The 20,708-nt window shown below is 40.2% G+C and overlaps 1 protein-coding gene across 6 annotated transcripts in view; it reads left to right on the top strand.

Moving 5' to 3' along the window:
- The window catches only part of CYSTM1 (cysteine rich transmembrane module containing 1), a 65,390-nt gene that overhangs the window by 13,022 nt on the left and 31,660 nt on the right, over positions 1-20,708 (top strand). For 5 of the 6 annotated variants that reach the window (XM_079144008.1, XM_079144006.1, XM_079144005.1 and 2 more), the window contains exon 2: positions 10,175-10,375. In XM_079144008.1, coding sequence (XP_079000134.1) covers positions 10,195-10,375 — 181 coding nt within the window. In that variant the 5' untranslated portion in view covers positions 10,175-10,194. Of the gene's footprint in view, positions 1-37; positions 149-10,174; positions 10,376-20,708 lie in introns of all 6 variants that reach the window. The other variant, XM_079144007.1, reaches the window with a different exon arrangement.

Raw genomic sequence — 20,708 nt, 5'->3', positions numbered from 1 at the left:
AGTCCTGCACTGAGGCAGTCCTCTGGTTTTTTTGCAGAGGACCATACATGATGAACAAAGGCTGGAGAAGGGGCCCTTGATGAACTCGGTCTGGAACCCGCAGGACTGTTAAAACTGTGAATCCTGCCTTGAAGCCAGGTCTTTCTAGGTAGCAAATGGTACAAACTGTGTTCTTGGTGAAGTCAGATTAACATTTGAAACATATATAATCATGACTTCCCTTCTCGATAAGTTAAAAAATGAATTGTTTTCTTCTCAAAGCCTTGTGGCTGACTTTAGCCAAAGATAATCAGCAGGAGTTTTAATTTTTATTGTTGAATATGACAGTATAAAAAGTATATTAACATAAATCTACAGTTTAATCAATAATTATATGCATTAATATAATTGTAATGCATTCAGGTCTAGAAATAGAACTTTACTTTTAAACCCAAATGGGGTAATTGAATCCACTGTGTTGTAAATCATTTTTTTCTCACCATGTTGGTGATTTTCCTTATCAGCACATGTAGTTCTTTCTCCTCCTCCTCCTGTTCTTGTTTTTCTTTTCAGTACTAGGGATTGAACCCAGGGGCACTCAGTCATCAAGCTGCACCCCCAGCCCCTTTATTTATTTGTTTATTTATTTATTGAGACAGGGCCTCACTAAGTTGCTGAGACTGGTCTCAAACTTGCCATCCTCTTGCCTCAGCCACCACACCTAACTCTTAAGAGTCACAGCAGTTCAATGATTTGGACATACCTGGTTTATTTAGTCATTCCCACAATGATGGCTGTTTGGGGTGTTATATATCGTGTGTGTATGTTATATAGCTATTGTAAACATCTGTGATAAACTTCTGTGTATCTGTATGAAGTTGGATTTTTTACATACTGGCACAAGTGTATACCTGTAAGATAAGGTAGAGTTGCTGGTTCAAAGGAATAGAGCATTTTATTTATTTGGGGTTTAACGAGAAATGTGTCTTTATTAAAGAGTTTATAAGACAAAATAATGAACTATTTAGAAAAAAATGAATGTTTCCTCCAAACAATAGGGAAGAATGGGACACCAGTGACAGAGTGGCTCAGAACAGGCCATTTTAGTCATTGATGTTTTCAGGTAATGATTTTTCCCCAAGGACTGTTTAATAAAAGTTATATCTTATGGAGCACTAGGTCCTGGATCCAACCAAAGATTCTTTACAGAAAACTTTATGCAGAAAGGTTTTAACAATATGTTATTCTCTGTTGAAAAAACCTTTGAATTCCCTCAAATTTTCCAAATCTGAAAGAATGGTAGTATGTACATACCAAGTTTAATATTGGAGGGAGAAAAGATTAATAGGCTGTAGCCATATTTTCAAATAATTGTGAATCACTATGGATAATTAATATGGGTATGACTCATCAGACTTTGTTGCTCCTGTTCCAGACTATCAGGGCAAGTTGCAAATGCTTATTACATCTTCGTGTTACCTTAATTTTGAGGATAGTGGCTTAAAGCAGTTACCTGAACTGCAAATTAGCGAACCATGTTACTAACTCATTTGTAGATAGTCTTAGTTTCATGCATATTATTTTAAAAGCAGCATATAGTTTTCATATCAAATATTCTTTCTTTTCTTTCTTTTTTTTTTAAATACAGAATTGAACCCAGGGGCACTAAACCACTGAGCTACATTCCAGCTCTTTTTTAAAAAAAAATATTTTTTGTTTTGAGACAGGGTCTTGAGACGTTGCTTAGGTCCTCACTAAATTGCTGAGGCTGGCCTTAAACTTGCAATCCTCCTATCTCAGCCTCAAGAGTCACTGGAATTACAGGCATGTGCTACCATGCCCAGCCCAGGCCTTTTGTCTTGCTGAGTTGCCCAGACTGACCTTAGCCTTGTAATTTTTCTGCTTCAGCCTCCTGAGTTGCTGGGAATACAGGCATGCACTACTTCCCTGGCTATATCAACAATTCTTTATGAGAGAGGAAAATTAGTGCCTGGACCTCTTCATCACATAGGCCAAAGACTCCACAGATAAATGACCCACTATTTTTGCCTTCTTTTTTTTTTTTTTTTTTTTTGGTGGTGCTGGGAATCGAACCTGTGGCCTTGTGCTTACTTTACCAACTGAGCTATCTCCCCAGCCCACTTTTTGCCTTCTGTGTGCACTCAGATGCTTTTTTTTTTTTCAACGAAGAGTGCCATATCCAAGTTGTGTGTCATTGTGTACTAGAGAGAGACTATTCTAAAGCCACAAGTTAAAATGGTGATTCAAAAGACATGTTCTAGCTGGGTGTGGTGACACACTCCTGTAATTCCAGCAGCTTGGGAGGCTAAGGCAGGAGAATTGCGAGTTCAAAGCCAGCCTTAGCAATTTAGAAGGTCATAAGCAACTTAGTGAGACCCTGTCTCTAAATAAAATTTTTATTTTTTAAAAAGGGGGCTGGGCATGTGGCTCAGTGGTTAAGCACCCCTGGATTCAATCCCCAGTGCAAAAAAAAGAAAAAAATATGCTCTGATATTATTCATTCATTAACTATACGAGGGTCTCATATAACTCTGGCAAACAAAAGATTGTGAACAAGGTAGGGGATGGCCAGTAATACTGGGTGGTCGATACCAGAATCAGTATTTGGACGGTAGGGGAGTAACTCTAGCTTATCTTCTTCCAGTCTGCCCTCCAAAGGGAAACAACATAGGAAATGGCAGTACACAGCAAAATGTGTTAGAAATGGTGAGCAAGTCATAAAACCAAAGATCTTGCCTTGATTATGCTAAGAATCAAAGGTCTCCTGATGTGCTGCTGCTGGGAGGCCCACTATCATCTTTAAAAGGGAGTTCCTGCTGTTAGTCTTCCCCTGAGCCCTTGGATTAAGCAGTCCATCTCAGGAGTAGTTCTTTTGAAGTGAAGGCCTAATGCTAGATTGGCTGTTTGGGGTTTGGATTTGAGATGGTCCTTTCTTTCTTCTGCTCCTTGTACATTCCTGTGTGTATAGTAGGACACTCCTAACTGGAGAGTCATTGGTGCCTCTACCTATACCTCAGTTTCAGTAATATTGTATTATTCTTTGGGATGACTGCCATCTGGATCTCCCAAAGTGGGTTTTTTCCTACTTTGCATAGCCAAACTATCCTTAATATACCCTTGAACTTTGGAGAACTTCCAGCATTTTCCATGTGACTTATGAAAAAGATAATTTGAAAATATATATATATTCAACTTTCCCACAAAGCTTAATCTAATGCTCAAGTTCTTTCTTGTGCCCAACTCTGGCCTGCGATAAATACCTGCCATAAGCAGGTATTTGATAAATATTGTTGAATAAACAAATGATTAAGTGACACATGCCTATAATCCCAGCAACTCGGAAGGCTAAGGCAGGAGGATCACAAATTCAAGGCCAGCCTCTGCAACTCAGTGAGACCCTGTCTCAAAATGAAAAAAAGAACTGGGAGTGTAGCTCAGTGATAAAGCACCCCTGGTTCAAACCCAGTACCATAAATGAATGAATGAATAGTTTGATAATGGTATCAACAAATATAGTTGCATGAATCCTTTTTAAAGAAATAAGGAATAACTATAGAAAACGAACATACAAAAATCCTATGAACTGATCATTAGGCTCATTTCATATGATTCACTCATAATGAACCTGTTTCATCCCTCAAATGGGCTTTATTCTTTCTTTGAGACTTCTCACATATTGTTGCCTCTGAAGAGTGAAGTTTGGAGTAATTCAAATTCCTCCTTATGCATAGCTCTCAGTGTGATCATCACTTCCTCTTGGAAGCTATGTCTACCCTGACTAGTCATATGTGTACTTTGAGCTTGCTGTACTGGGTGCTTCTTCTGTCTTACCTTGGTTTTATAATTTTTAGTGTCACTGTCTATTCCTCTCAGTAATCTGAAAATTGCTTATCACTGTCTTGGTAGTGCTTGAAACCACTAGTGTTGGATTATAGTTGATGTTCCTGGAAGTTTTCATGGAATGAATAAAAGACTGTGTGAATGGAAGACTAACCAGTCATCACTAAAATTTAATGAAAACTGTAAATCAGAGATGAATATGGTAGCACAAAATGGTAATTCTAAAGCCTTTTTTAGCCCAACAAACCACACAACTTACAATTTTGTAAATTACTAAGAAAGATGTTTAAGGATACAAAGATAAGCATGACTTGAGGCTTTGGTAGTAGGAAGTGTCCAAGGTAGGAAGTCTGCACGTAACCAAAAGAATTTTTTTTAATTTACCCCACATCTTGTATGCAACCAAGTGACTTCTCAGTTTAAAGTAGAAAGAAAACATTTCAGGACTCCAGGGAACTGAAGTGTCTTATGAAAAAAGAGTCATAACTACAAAAATCATGGCAAAAAAAGAGCAGATGTAGAATAGGGTGTTCACAGGAAAGATTGGTGGTCAGAGGGAAAACTGGTGTCTCAGAAATGTATAGGTCTAAATAGGTATCATAGTCAGTGAAAGAAAAAATAGGCAGCATGAAATCTCAGAGAGTTAAGAAAAAAAACAAAAAACGGAATTTTTTGGAGCTGGGGTTGGGGCTCAGCGGTAGAGTGCTTGCCCAGCATATGTGAGGCTTTGGGTTCAATCCTCGGAACCACATAAAAAATAAATAAAGGGATTGTGTCCATCTACAACTGAAAATATTTTTAAAAAAAGAAAACTGGAATTTTTCTCTTACTACTTGGGTTCTTCTATTGGAAATTTCAGAAACACAGGTAAGGATAAATAATAAAAATTACCCATAATAAGAGTACCTAGGGAAAACCACTATTATTTTTTTTCCTTTTAAGTATACTGTCTCTTGCTGTTCCTCTATACCTTAGGGTGTGAAAATTCTAATGTCCAATTCAGTAAGTGTAAATATGACTCAGGTCAAGATACAGAACATTTCCATCATACCTGAAGGCTACCTTGTGTCTCTCCCTCAGTGTTCCTAGATTAATCTTGACTCTTTTTTTTTCTTCCCCGCAGTACTGGAGATTGAACCTAGGGCATTGTGCATGCTAGGCAAGCACTCTGCTCTGAGCTGCATTCCCAGCCCTTTATACTTTTCACTTTGAGACAGGCTTGCCTCAATTTTGCGATCCTTCTGCCATGCTGGTTTTTCTACTGTATAAATATATCATAATTTGTCTGTTCTGTTGATGAACATTTGGATAGTGTCCAGATTGGAGCTGTTATAACTAAAGCTGCTTTGAACATTCTTGTTTATGCCCTTTAGTGGATTTATGCCCTCACTTTTCCTCAGTATACAGTCATGGACTGAATACATTTTGATCAGCAACTGGCTGCATGTACAGCAGTAATCCCATAGGAGGATATCACCTAGTGATGTAGTAGCCATCTTAGTTTGTGTAAATATATTCTGTGGTGTTTGCACAGCAAAACCACCTAAGGTCACATTTCTCAGAATGTAGAAATGCATTACTAAGTGTAGTGGCTGGGTAAAAAAATAAATCCTGCTAAAATCATGTACAATATGATTTTTCCTAAAGACTTGATTGTTTTATTTTTTATTTATAGATCTGTGATATATTGTGAATTGTTTTTTGTGTGTAAGGGTAGGGATCAAGGTTTGTTCCCACACATAGACACACACTAGGATGTCCAGTTAACTCAGACTATTTATTGAAAACACTACCTTTTCCTTTCTGAATAGCAGTGGTACCTTTCTGTTAAATTAGGTGATTATTGTGTTGGTTTGTTGTAGGACTGTTATTACACTGATCTGTTTATCAGTATTTTAAAGAAAGTTGGGGTCATGCTGACTATATATCTTTTAAATTTTTCTTACACAATGTTACATTAACTTCAAAAGCATAAATTAAAAATGAGGGCTGGGGGTATAGCTTTGTGGTAGAGCACTTGCCTGGCGTGCACAGGGCCCTGGATTCAATCCCCAGCACCATTAAGAAAAGAAAAAGGCAACAAAACAAAAACCCATACAATGATTATATAGCTACACAATAATGTATTTAACTATTTTTTTCTATTTTGGATATTGAGGGGTTTTTTTTTAATACTCTGCATATTGTTTTGGTCTGTCTTCTATGTGGGAGGATTTTCTCTAATGTCTAATGATCTTTGTCTATTCCTTTATGTATGTGATAATAAAAAAATCAATTATAAGTTCTGGGTGCATGGGCTTTACTGTGGGTGATTGGATATTACTATCTAATTAGTAATTAGATATTACTATCTAATTTTTTTTTTCCATTGACACTCTTCATTTTTTTTCTAGAGGAAAATTCACTGTACTGCCTGCAGTCAATGCTAGTCTGGCTACCAGGTAGACTGTAACTTAATATTTTTCAAAGTTGTTATTTTTTTATTTCCTGGATCTCTGCTTTGATGAGGTCTTAAAAAAAAAAAGTGTGGGACTGGGGCTGTGGCTCAGTGGTACAGCGCTTGCCTAGCATGCATGAGGCACTGGGTTCGATTCTCAGCACTGCATATAAATAAATTTAATTAATAAACAAATAAAATGTCCATCAACAACTAAAAAATATTTTAAAAAAAGAATGTTTTAAAAAAAAAGTGTTATATCTCTGTGGACCACATTCACAAAGAATGGTTTCTGCCCTTCTCATTGTACGGTTGAATGACTGCTAATCCTGTGACTGAGCGTGTCTTAATGGGATCGTGGGGTAGCAGTATTCAATAGTCTATTAATGGATCTTGGCTGCTGCACTGTTTGAGCTGTCCCTTTTGGAGGTCTGATTTGTCTTTAATGCTACAGTTTTCACTGTTTACATTTGATCCTTAGTGTAACACTTCACTATAGTAGGGCTTATGTTTTACCTGACCAAATTTATAAGGAAAGCAGTCATGTTATAAAGTTTAGATCATATGTTAAACTTAATCCTTGTTTGTATTTTGGTTATATTAAGTGGTTCATGTCATTGTTAGGTAATCTGTTTTACTTTGGTTTGCTTCTTTCCCAGCTTGGGAACAATTGATTCACACTGGGTGAAGCCCTGCTTTTCAAATGCCAGCCCTAAGATCTTTGGTTTTGTTCAGATGCTCTTTCTATGACTTCTGCTGTTCTCTTTCTGGGACTTTTTTTTCCTGCATAGAGGAAACTGAAAATAGACCCAGATCTTTATTCCTTCAAGATTACCGTCTGTCCTGGGCACACAGGGAGGGTGTGTGTGGGAGGGGATGATAGTGGCAGGAGCACCTTTGTGGTTGATGCTTTTTCTAAGTGCCTCTGAATAATAGCAAATGGCATTTTCCCTCTAGACATTACGTGATTCCTCAGATATAGGGAGAAAGATACACACTATAAATGAGTGGAAGACATGATTTAGGGTAAGTGGGGGGAATACATATACCTGGAAGAGAGTTTTGAGGCCCTGAGAGAGAATTGCACAGGATAATGAGGAATTGATGCAAACAGATGGATCAAGAAAAGACATGGAACACGATGGTCTGAAATTATAGTTCTCTGCTCTTCATTCTTTATTCCTCACTGCTCATTGTTCTTAGACGAATAATGTCTTCAGAGAAATATAGGTCCATACTTGGCCTAGAGTGAGAGAGATTGTTACTACCGTCTTGTTGGACTGATCAAGTTCAACTATGGTTTTATTAAAATTAGGTCACATACACTGAATTTCAGGACAGAGTAGTTATGCTAGCTGTGTTCTACTTCTGTGATTTAAAAATAAATAATGGAATGGGCATAGCTGGGTAATGAGACTGATTTTGGTTAACCCAGGACTCACTAGATTTTCCAAAGCCTTCCTGGTGGGAGAAAAGAAACAATGCCGAAGGGGCCAGCATTTACCTGTGGCCAGACTCAGGCGATGACTGTAGTGTTAGTTACCATGAACCTTTGCATTAGGATAAGCACAAAGGCTTCCTATAGATCTGGGTATGATGCCACGTTGGCATAGACCAGAGATCAGAGAAGGGGAAGAACTGAAGGGTTAATTTTTTTTTTTCAGTGCCTCTAAGGTCCTAGAAAAACAAGAGTTTCCAAAATGGGGCCAGAATGCAGGTCTGATCACAATAGCTATCCTGATTCCATGTGATAAAGTTTCAATTTACAATTACCTCCTTCAAGAGATTGTCTCCATCCTCCACCTCCTGCTGCTGGGTTTAAGCCCCTCCTCCAGCAGTCTATTTACCCTTTTCTAAAACTCATTGTCTCTCTGTTGTTTTTTCAACTAGTTGCCCAAGGAAAGGGTTTGAGCCATATTGATGTCTGTCCCCCACTACTTAGCCCATTGTCAGGCACTGAGTCAGCACTGCATAAATGTATGTTTGGGTAAATGTCACTCACAGGGGCTCATTAGCTTACCTTACCATTGGTTCTCAGGACTGGAAACTCTATAGAGGTAATTTGGGTTAGGCTGGCTTCAGTCTTTGATTTATGAGCTGTTATAAAGTCATCTGGAATCCCATTTCTTTTCTTCTTTCTGCTCTGCCTTTCTGAAGTACCCACTTCATCTTAAGGTTGACAAATTGGTTGTCAGCAATTTTGTAGGCCATGTCTTTCCTAGACTTTGCGTGTGCCTGTGTTAAGGGGAAGGATACATGGATGGGAATGTGAGGAGAACCTTTTACAGATTGAACCAGCTCAGAACCAGTCCCAGTGGCCAGGGGATACCATTTGTGATTGGGTTGGTCCTGGATTCCTTGAATCAGTTGTGATGGAAGAGGGGAGGTAATGCCCTGTGTTGCCTTAGACAAATTGGGCTCACCCTAGAACAAGATGAGACAAGCTTTCCCTGAAGCATGTCAGCTATGGGAAGAATGAATGGATCCTCAACTGGAAATCTGACTATTAAGGAGAATATGGATGTTGTGTGGGCGACCAGAAAATTCCACTGTTACTTTAATCCAGATTTTCTAGGCAACCTTATCTAGTGACCATTCTGCCCTTCATATGAAGTTGCTGAATTTATTGAATGCATGTTTTAGAAAAGAATTAAATTCTTTTATGAATTAAAAGTGAAGTTATTAAATCTTGAGTATGAGACTCTTACCATTTAGTCAGGGATAAGACACACTCAAAAAGTTAAATATCAGTACAAGAGTTGGGTAACAGTATAGCTAGCAGTATGGCAGGCATCCTGTTGTTTAAGTGAGTCATGTGTACAATGTATACTTAATTTTTTCCAATAATGGTTTGTCTGATTTTAATCTGGAAGACATTGAGCCAGGCACTGTGGAGATTACAAAAGGATGGAAACAAAATGTTAGCCCTAAGAGCTTTTAAGTCCAGTCAAGAGAATGGTTAATGTACTTGGGGGCTGGAAAGCATGGCCTGCCTCACAGAAGCAAACCTGGAGGACAGGAACCTGTAAACATAACTGAGGGGTCCTGGTGAGCTCTCCAGAGTCCTGGGAGCCTGCTTGGTTGAAGGAGATACTCAGCATTCTCCATAGGCAGCTCTGTGCAGCTGGTCAGAGTGAACAGATCAACCCATTGCCCATTGCCCCAGGGCAGGGGTGGGAGTTATAGTCTTGGTTGATCACTGCTGGCAGTGCTGCTTGACAGAAGACCCCACTGTGACCCAGCCCTGTTTATTGGAGAGTTTCTAATAGTGGGTCAGTTTCTATGGATCTGATTCATAGTGGTCTTAGAGTTTCTGCCATCTTAAAGTTATCCAGCTACAGTTATGAATATTTCAGGGAATTAAAAGAAGATCTTGTTATTCCATCAGCACATTTATTTAGGACACTGCATAAGTTTCTTTTTGGGTGGGGGGAGCTCCTGGGGGGTTGAACCTAGGGGTGCTTTACTACTGAGTTACAGCCCTAGTTCTTTTTACTTTTTGAGACAGGGTCTCGTTTAATTGCTGAGGCTGCCCTGGAACTTGGATCCTCCTGCATCAGACTCCTGAGTAGCTAGGAATAGGCATGTGCCACCACACCCAGCCACTACACAATGTGGTAGTGATCCAAAACTGACTTGAATCCCCCTTTTCATAACCTACAATCTGGTAGAGGAGACAGACAAAAAACAAACAGATACATAATTCCCAATTGTGATCATGAGAAGGAAACAAAACAGACAGAGCTAGGCATTTGCAAGAGTTTTGAGACAACTGTAAGGCGTTTTCTAAATGACCTCATGATTTGGAATATTTTTTCCCCTAGTGATTTCCATTAAGAAAAATGCAAATAATTAATCAGGTTAAATGCAAATAATTTCTACTCATTTGTCTCTTAGGTGCACTTTGAAGGTTCCTGATGAATCACGAGAACCCTCCACCGTATCCAGGCCCAGGCCCAACGGCTCCATACCCACCTTATCCACCACAACCAATGGGGCCTATGGCGGGGCCCTACCCACCTCCTCAGGGATACCCCTACCCAGGATATCCACAGTACGGCTGGCAGGGTGGGCCTCAGGAGCCTCCTAAGACCACAGGTGGGTGACTGTGAATATGTGGTGTATATGTGTGTGGTGCCACATCACCAAAGAAAATGATCATATATTTTTTTTGGCAGAGAAGAAACTTGCTTTTGTGATGTGGTTGATGTTTGGTGGGGATAACTGAAGGTGCTTCTCACTCAAGAGGCCCAACTCAGTTCTTCCTTAATGTCCCTTGTGCCCTCTATGGCTGATGACTTCCTGGCCAACATGTTCTCAGGGCTTCCTCCTGGGAGGAAATGCTGTTCTTGCTGTAGCCAGTTTTGCTTTTAGGTTTAGCCCATTCGGCTATTTTACCTGGCAGTGTGTTGACCTTCAAGTCATCCTTCTATTGGGGTTGGTATTCTTTACTAAATTTTTTCATAGTTCTTTTTAACCTGCTAGTTGAGTTTGCAGCCATCTTCTCATTCCTTCTCGTGTGCTTAGAGCAGTGCTACTCAAAGTTCAGTCTTCAGACAAATGCCAGTTCATGAACAGTGAGCAGTAATTGGACTATGATGAGAAGTACAGAAAGTGAGAGTAAACATTTAGAAATTTTTAAAGCACTTTGATATTCCTGTGACATTCAAGCATGTAATCTTGCCTTTTACAAAAAGTGACAGAGAAAGATTAAAAACAAAACATGTTGAGAAGCACTGTGCTAAATGTCTTGGTGACAATTTTATAACCCTTTGGTTTGCAGAATAGCTGTTCTCTTACAGTTTTTAGCTTTCTAAAGTCTAATTCTTACCAAGTGTTTGTTATGTGCCAAGTGGTCTCTCAGAAGACATTAACATTTAATCCTTGCAACAATCCTGTGAACTAATTCCCATTTTACAGTGAAGTAATTGAAGTACACAATACAGTAATGATTTGTTCAAGGTCACGCAGCTAGTAGCAGTACATCCTAGATTAAGATCCTGATAGTTTGGCTTAAATAATCTGAACCCATAATTTATTGCTGCATGTTAGTACGTCTCCTGCCTTTTCTGAGCTGATTCAGTCATCTGAATTAAGGGCCTTAGGCTTCCTCTGAGAGATTTTCCTAGTTTTAACTTCTTACTAATCAAAAACAATAACAGAATTGATGGTTTTTTTTATTCTGGGATTTGAGGATTTTTCAGAATAAGTGGAGTCCATGGAAGAAAAATATGTTTAATAGGAATTTCACAATCAATACGGGAAAGATGTATACTGCAAATCAGAGGCTCTTTTAAGGTTGAATAGAGTATTTGAAAGCCTTAAAACAATTTAGTTTATCTTCAAGGAGAGCTATTGTTGTAACAGCTGTTATAGTGCATGCTTGGAAGTATACAGAAGTACAACCAGTGAAATCAGAGTAGTTGCCATTCAGGTTTATCACCTCAGAGGGGGATTGCCTGAAAATAAACCTCATGAACAAAAACAGACCAAAAAGACCACATACTGTATGTGAATTTGTGTGGAATTTAAGAACAGGCAAAACCAATTTTTGGTGATAGAGACCAGAATGGTGGTTACCTTCTACGGTGGAGTGTGGGAGAGAGAACTAGAGTGGGGTAGGATGTTAGACATGGTTTCTGTCTTAATCTAGAAACATTCTTCAAAATGTACATTTGGGATTTTTGCACTTTACTATGTATTATACATCAGTGAAAAAAGGTCCAGCATTTGCGTCATCCAACAGACTGAGCCTAGTATGAACCTCGTGGTATGTCTTTCATCCAAAGTCCTCATGGTCTTTCTGTCCATTTCCAGGCCAATTTTGTTTATACCACTCCCTAATGTGCATTTGATGAGGTTGGAACTTTACTGAGTTTGTCTGCAGTAAGTCCTTACTAGGTTTGAACTTTATGCCGAAAACTCTCAGATTTGATCCTCTTTCTTACATTTGGTGTAATTAAGTATCAATATGTCTTTTTGAGAAAAAATAATTTATTTTTTCTTAGGATTAAGAAGATTGATATGATTGATAATACTCAACTCTTTTAGTTGAGTGTTATCAACCATGATTGATTTCACAAATGCAGTTGAAAGCTGTTTATAACATCCTTTCCTATAGATATATCCTGGAATTTCTTTTTCTGTCATTAGTTTGTAAATTATTAACTGCCAGAACTCATACTGCACCCAGACATTGCAGGTGATGTCAAGTGGTCAGGTTGTTTTATTTGGGGTCCAGGTTCTATGAATGGAACCCTTTGAGGGTCTAGGCTCACCAAGGGATGAACCCTTTGGGGGCCCATTTCATTCTTTGCTCTTGGTATTATTTCTGGAATATCTAATCAGAATCATGTTCTCCTTCTTTGTATCTGAGCTATAAGGAAATTTAACCTTTTTCTTTCCTACTGGGATGATTTTATATTTCTCTACTACAACAGATTCTCTGCTGAAGTTCAAGTGTGTAGCCCACTCTGTTAATGGCTACACAGGTAGAAATGGTTTCTTTTTCAAAGGAGGAAGGATAGCCTTCAGGCATTCTTTGGTTGTTGTGTTCATGTTCTTCTTAGATATGCATGACAATAGAGTGTATTTGGACATACTATACATACATGGAATATAACTTATTCTAATTAGGATCCCAGTCTTGAGGTTGTATGTGATGCGGTGGATTCATATATGAATATAAGAAAGTTATGTCCGATTCATTCTGTCTTTCCTATTCCCATTCCCTTCATTCCTCCTTGTCTGATACACTGAACTTCTGTTCTTCTCTACCTCACCTCCCCTTGTATATTACGTCTGCATATCAGAGAGAACATTCAACTTAAGGTTTTTTGGGTTTGGCGTTTTTCACTTGGCATGATAGCCACCAGATCTGACCATTTACCTGCAAAAGTCATAATGTCATTCTCTTTTTTTATTCTTTTAGCCATTCTTTTTTTTTTTTTTTTTTTTTTTTTTGGTACTAGGGATTCACTTCAGGGGTGCTTAACCACTGAGCCACATCCTCAGCCCTTTTTTGTATTTTATTTAAAGACAGGGTCTCAATGAGTTGCTGAGGCTGGCTTTGAATTTATGATCCTCCTATCTCAGCTTTCTAAGCCCCTCCAGCTGTTCTTTATTGATGTCTGGTACTTGGTGAGGTCTTAAGAAAGGTGTGATGCACGGCTGAGTTGGTGAAATAGATGACTTCTTCCTCATCTATTTACTATGCAGAGTTTGTTTTCAGATTGTAACAACAACAAAAATCCCCTTTATTTGTTTCAAGAAACCAACCCTTTAGAAACTATGTGACTGGAAGCAGCAGCTGTTGTGGGAATAGGCTTCCCGAAGGACATACCTGTAGGTTATGTCAAGGATCTGGATTTTTTTAGTTAGGATAATTATAACAACTAGTATTTCTTGAGCACAGTGCTTGATGTTAGCCTCATGTAATCTTCACAGCTCTGTAGCAGAGGTAGAATCTGAGGCTCAGAGAGGCCATGTTTTAGTTATGTATTGTATAGCCTATCCAAAACTCAGTGGCTTAAAATAACAACGATTTAATTATTTCTTGTGATTATGTGAGTTGGGGAAGTTCTGCTTCATGTGCAGTCTCCTGGGATCACCTGTGTGACTTAAATCAGGTGTCTCCTGGCTGCAGCTGAGATGTCCAAGATGGCCTCACTCCCATGATGAGGGTACCGGTTTGCCTCTGTGAGGTCTCCCTCTACATAGTCTCTCATCATTGGTGGACTAGCCAAGTTGCTTTAGTATGGCAATGAAGCTCCAAGAGGGTGAAAGTGGAAGCTGCCATGCTTTTGATGGCTAGACCAGAACTGGCACAGCATTACTTACCCTGTATTCCATTGTTCAAAGCAAGTCACAAGTCCAACCAGATCCAACAGGAGGGGAAATAGATACCATATCCCTCCCCTTTCCTAAAAGATAATTCACCCATTTAAAGTATACAGTCCAGGCTGGGGTATAGCTCAGTTGGTAGAATAGTTTGCCTCGCAAGCACAAGGCCCTGGGTTCAATCCCCAGCACCACCACCAAAAAAAAAAAAAAAAAAAAAAATTAGTATATCTACAGAATTTTTCAACCATCACCACTATAATCCTACAGTGTTTTCATCACATTGAAAAGAGATCCCGCACTCTCCCTCAGAGATCTCACTTCTATCTCACTCTTTTGGTCAAGGCAGCCACAGCTTTGCCTGGCCTAGATTATAGGGGAGGGGAAATAAACGTTGAATGGGTGGGTAGGTAGAATCACTTTGCAAAAATGGATGGGGAATGGAAAATCTTTGGAAACATTATCTCAACTTCCAGTGGTGCAGGTGAACTTTGGTTCAGTGAAGCATTCTAAGTAACAGAACTACTTCTAGGTTCTTACAAGTATGCCATGATAATAGGACTGTTTTTTGTTTGTTTGTTTGTTTTGTTTTGTTTTGTTTTTGTTTGTTTGTTTTGCATTGCTGGGGATTAAACTCAGGGCCTTGTGCTTACAGGGCAAGCACTCTACCAACTGAGCTATCTCCCCAGCCCTGATAATAGGACTGTTAAAGGAAAAAAAGAATACTATAGTATCTCTAGTCTTACATCAGAAAATAGCAATTTGTCTTTAAGGAAAGTTCTGTGAATTGTTTAGAAGGTCATGAAAGAAGAGTTTTAATTTAATTCATCAAATTATAATGATCCCTACTCAGATACCTCAAATCATCAGAAATGGGAAAAATTCTCAGTCAACCATCCAGATTAATCGCCCTCTAACCTCCTAGCAGACATCGCCAGTTCATTATGGCTCTTGCTTCCAGACGTGAATGTGGGAACTGCTGAATCCTCCTTACACAAGCATTCTAGGCAGCCACTATGCATAGGTTTGAATTATTAGAGAAGATGAACTCATTCACCATTCCTTACCAAGCTAACCCCCTCTTTTTAGAGATATTCAAACTGAAGCTTTGAGTGACTTGTCAGGGTCAGTGAGACTTAACTAGGGCGGAAGTCTCCTAATTCCAAACTGAGTGCATGTCCTCATTGGATGCTGCTGCTGTGATCCAGCGCAGATTCAGCAGAGATTCTCTAACACCCACCAAAGGAGAATACTTTTTTCCAGCCCTTTCCCTCCCTTATCTGGCCAACCACACCCTCCCAAAAAACTCCCTAGGAGTTATAGCAAGACACCAATTTCCTGGTAGACAGAGGCAGAGTGTGACAGAGCTGGATTCAAATCCCCTTATTAACTCTAGGATCTGGGCAAGTTACTTGATCTCCCTGATCTTTGAGTGTGCTCCCTTCCCTTTGGAAGCTTCAGGAAGGCAGAGTTTCTTTTGTTTTTATCTGTTTCCATAATTTCTAGAACAGTACTGAGTACTGTTTATATATATATATATATCCTATAAATATATGAATATTTATCCACATATCCTATTTGGATATATCATATTTGTGTGCATATCCTATTTATATACGTCGTGCACATGCGTGTGTGTGTGTGTGTGAATCCTCAGTAAATACGTATTGGATGAATGGAAATACTACTATTTTCAGGGGTGACTGTGAATTCATGTTAAGTGGTTCTCACAACTTTCTCTTTGAGATCCTTCCATTGTTATTTAACTTTTGTGTGTCCGTAGGTAAGGTTTTGTGGGCTGGGGATGTGTAGCTCAGAATGTAAAGTGCTTGCCTCACATGCATAAGGCCCTGGGTTCAATCCCCAGCACCACAAGAAAAAAAAAAAAAAAAGGTTTTGTAAATGTTCTTCTGAGTCAGGACTCTGATATCTGGCAGCATACTAATTTAAAATAAAATAAGCTCTATTTTAGCATCCCTTTGGGATGTCCCCATGGAGCTCCAAAGCCCAATTGACCTTTGAACCAGGTTTCTAAGCCAGAAGCTACCCAGTGTCCCTATTATGATTCTTTTTAATTGGAGGAAATGGAAGGGGAGTGCACCTTGAGGAGGGCCCCTCTGGCCTGTTGGGCCCTTGGCCAGGGAGCATGATGTCGAGAGGCCTCTTTTAGCCCACAAGTCAGAGAGATTATGGGGAGGTGATAGAATGGTGTGTTTTGCTTTCTACACACTATTCTTGGTGTCGCACACTGCTTTCTTTCATCAGTCAGTGTGAGGATAGAAGGGAAAGAAATTTCATGGTCTGGCATCTCTGGCTAATTGGCCTGAGGTGTGGAATTACAGCCTGGTTTGCCTGAGCTGAGCCTCGTGTGCTTCTTTCATCAGCAGTTCCTGTCAGGCAGCTGCATTCCCTGGGAAGCCTTTCCAGCGCAGACAAGTCTGCTCTCTTCTTTCTTTGCCAGGTGTCAGATGGCAGAACGTCCCAGCAAGGACACTGCATAGGGCCACCAAAAGTCACATTGGCTTTGAAATTTAGGTAGAGTTTCTCTAGTTCTCTGGACTTCCTTTTCTATAGAATTGGGATTATCAGACCATGGTAAAGAATAAATGAAGGAATACAGTTTATGACACCTTAATGGGTATTGGGGAAGAGTTAGTGCCCCCACAAACTTTTAAACTTTTGCTTGTGGATAAAACAGGAAGCTCTCAGGGGCAGGAGGGGAAGCCGGTTGCTGAGGGTCACTCCTTATCTACCCAGAGAGTCCCCACTGGCCTGAGGCAAAGGGGACAGCTCCAAAGTCACCTCTCATCTGCGACTAGAGTTCGTCCTTCCACTAAAGTCCCATGCTGTGTATTTTCTACCCAGACTCCCTAATAGCTCCTCATTTCTTTCATTAGTAAAAGCCAGCCCTTGGGGTGACCAGCAAGGACCTATGCGAGCAGGCTGCCGCTGACTCTCTAACACCTACCACCTGGCCACCCACTTACTCTGCTCCTTCTCAGGCTGACCTGGGCACTCATCAGGTACACTTCCACTCCAGGGCCTACGTGCTTGCCATTCTCCTCCCTTAGGGCTCCCACTTGGCTTATGACCTCACTTTCTTTTCATCTTTGCTCAGCTGTTCCCTAGCAAGAGAGGCCTCCCAGCCATTTACCCCACCTCCTGTGTGTAGCACCCAAACAGGCCCCCTATATCCCGATTCTTCTGCCCCTTTCCTGCCTGACAGAACTGTGTGTACTAGTTCCCTGGCTGCCCTTCTCTTCCCACCAGAATACAAGCTCCTTGAAGGCAGGGGCTTTCATATGTTATGTTCACTGCCTGAATTCCAAGTATTTGTTGAGTGGCCAAGTGCATCTCTCCCGTTGTCCTCTGGCCGCACAGGTATCTTGTGTGGCATTTCTTTTTCAGGCCTCCCTGGGTTTCCTTTTCCTCCTCATGTCATCTATATAGAATCTACTGAGACAGTGTCATGTGTCAAGCCTGGTGCTGAGCACTGCATATCCTTTATCATTTAATTAGCATGACAGTTAAACCTCTAGAAGATAATTTGCCCAAGGTCAGAGCCAACAAGTGGCAGAGCCTGTCTTGAGAGCTGCTTCTCTGTACTGTTCTTGCCTGTATGGCTCTACCTCTAGGGTAAGTCGCCAGCTCCTTTGGGCTCTGCTCCATTGCTGCTTCCCTCTTCAGATCTTGCCAAGGGCCATGCTTGGTGTATCTTGTGCCTCTTTTGGTGATTTTCCTTCTTGGCTTCCTGGCTTATCTTGTTTGTCTGCCTTCTTAGTGGCAGCAGTGACTTGTGCAAAATACTCTTCCATAAGTTGATCCTTAGTTTATTCTTATTCAATCCATTTCACCTTCCTTTCTCCTTTCACATTTCTTCACACATGTCTGGGACATTCTTTTGGATCTTCTAATGCTTGTAGTGTTTTGTAGATTCCTATGGAAAGCACCCTAAGGTCCCACATGGGCCTGGGCCAGACTTTAGTTGGGCTTGTCAGAGGTGTGAGAAGCTCATCGTTTAGGTTCAGCAAGTGGGGCTGGGCACAGACCTTTTGCTAGGGGAAGGGAGAGACGACTCTGAAAGCCTAAGGACCATTTTCTCTGGTTCCTCAACTAGAAAATAAAACAGTTTATGGGGTTTTGTGGCTTTTGAAAAGCATTCTGACATCAGCTGTATCTTTTAGTCTTCTTAGGGCCTTCTCTTTCCCTACCCCAGAGAGGGTATGGAGTGTAGAGTTTGCTGGTCTTGGGTTTGGAGGGAAACAATTCCTGTTTTCTTTCTGTAGTTTCCTTTTAGGCTTTGCCTCTGTACTGTGTTCTGTATGTACAGCATTAAAATTTAAGTATTTTTTCTGCCCTCCTTCTGATTTTTTATTGTTCTTAGAATAATGACCAGCATCCAGAGGCCTTGAAGCCCTTCAGGGGCTGACTCTGCTACAGGTGGGTTTTAGCTCCTCAGCCTCACCAGATACTCTCCTCCTACATGACTTTTTTAAATGTCATTTCCTCTGTATGAGCTGGGGAATTCTTTACCCTCTCTTGACCCTGTATAGATAACCTGTATAAATCCTTCACGCGTCACTCATGCGTCACTACTATGGTGACACTGATTGGTACCCTCTACCTCCCACTCTGGATTGGGCTTCTTTTTTTGTTCATTTTTTATTGGTATATTATAGCTGCACATATCAATGGGATTTGTTGTTACACATTCATACATGCACACAATACAATTTGGTAGATTGGGTTTCTACCCTGCAGAGTGCTGTCTTGATTTATAATTTTCAGTTTTGACTCTAGTTTAGGTATAGAATTAAATGTTTCTTGCTATCTAAAAGCTCCGTGATAGGAGACCTTGTCTAATTGGACTGAACACTAGATTTCCCAGTCACTGTTGAGAGATTAAAGATGAAGAGTTTAGAGATAATGTAGGAGAGAGGACACTATGAGACAGGAATAAGTTTTTTCAGGTTATTAAATTCTGGGCTTGATTTTGCAGAAAAGATTGTATTTCTTTCTCTCCCTTGACTTACTCATTTTTTGGTTTGAGGGCTGAGCAGAATATTCATTGTGTAGCAGGGGCTGGGGCGCTGGGCCAATACTGGCAGTCATAGACCTCTGAATAATCAGAATTGAGAGGTGTAGCTTGATGACATCCTTCCCTCCACTGAGTTCTGGCTTTTACTCTTTCTCTGCTCCATGAACATAGTAATAACATTCATTGACTTTTTAAAAATTCCATTCATAATCCAGCTCATCATTTTCATAGTATTTCCTGGGCAGCTCTGTCATTTTTACAGACACATGTCATTTGTATCTGGCTGTCACTGAAGTGTAGAGATCATTGTATATTGTATATCTGTATATTACAGAATAGTTAGCAGCATCCTAGCCTCTAGACACTAAATGCCAGTAGTATCTCCTCAGTTCTGACAACCAAAAATTTTTCCAGGCATTACCAAATGTCCCTTAGGGGCCAACGTCACTCTCCTTTGAGAACTACTACCACAGAGTCTGAAGAATTAAAAATTTAAGTGGGTCATTGCCTTTGAGCCCATTGAAGGAAAAAGCCTTCCTAATTAGCTTCTTCAGCAACTGAAAAATACATGACTTTTTCTGGTGGCCTGCCGAGGGAGGTAGGTTTGGGAATTTGGAACTATAAAAAACTCCCTTTGACCGGACAGGCTTTGTTTTTGAGCTTCTCTGCTGTACGGGGCTAGAGAATCTGAGTGTTCCATAGCAATTCCTATGTTGAAACAGAACAAAAGAAGTTTGAGGCCAGTGGTTCAAGTCTTTTAATTAATAAATACTATCTAAATAATAGAGTTAATATTTGCTTAGTAGTTAGCGTATGTTGGTTACGTTTGTATATTAACTCATTTAGTCCTCAGAACAAACCTCCGAGGTAGGTTTCGGTGTTATCTCTGTCATAAAGATAAAAAAAACTGAAGCATAGAAAGGTGAACTTGTTCATGCACACATCTAGGAAGCGGTAGAGTCAGACCGAAACCCAGTAGTCTCACTCCAGAGCCTGTCTCCTCAGCAGCCATGATTTACTGAGCACCTTCTGCCATCCCTGGTTCGGGCTGAGAGCTTTGTAGACATGGCTTCCGATTTTTATAATAGTCCTTCAGGGTAAGTTATATTATCCCAGATTTACAGATGTGGAATCAGGGGCTTAGGGAAGCTGTGTCCTGCCCATGATCCCCCAGGTTTCTGAGCCAGAGCCTGAAATAATTCCATGTATCACATGGCCTCCCATCTGTGAGTGAAAATTATATTTTTATAACCTTGTCTTTCTCCCCCCAACCCCCGGGGTCACCACTCACTTGTTCAAAAGAATATTAGTTAACTGACTTCTGTAATTTAGTATTAGTAACTAAATAAGGTCACAGTTCTAGTCAGATCTTATTCAGGGGCTTTGTTTACATTATCCTGTTTAATCCTTAGAACAGTCCTGCTGGTGTCCCATGTTGTGGCTGAGAAGACAGACTCAGACGAAATAACTCTCCTTAGTCCTATTGAAATAGTCACTAGCCGAGCCTTGACTTGAACCCTGAACCCAGGCCTATGTAGTTTTCAATTGTTATTC

The sequence above is a fragment of the Sciurus vulgaris genome (genome assembly GCF_902686455.1).
Source record: "Sciurus vulgaris genome assembly, chromosome: 6".
NCBI classification, from domain to species: Eukaryota; Metazoa; Chordata; class Mammalia; order Rodentia; family Sciuridae; genus Sciurus; species Sciurus vulgaris.
Note: the sequence above shows the minus strand (reverse complement) of the source record. Positions and strands in the feature narration are given on the sequence as shown.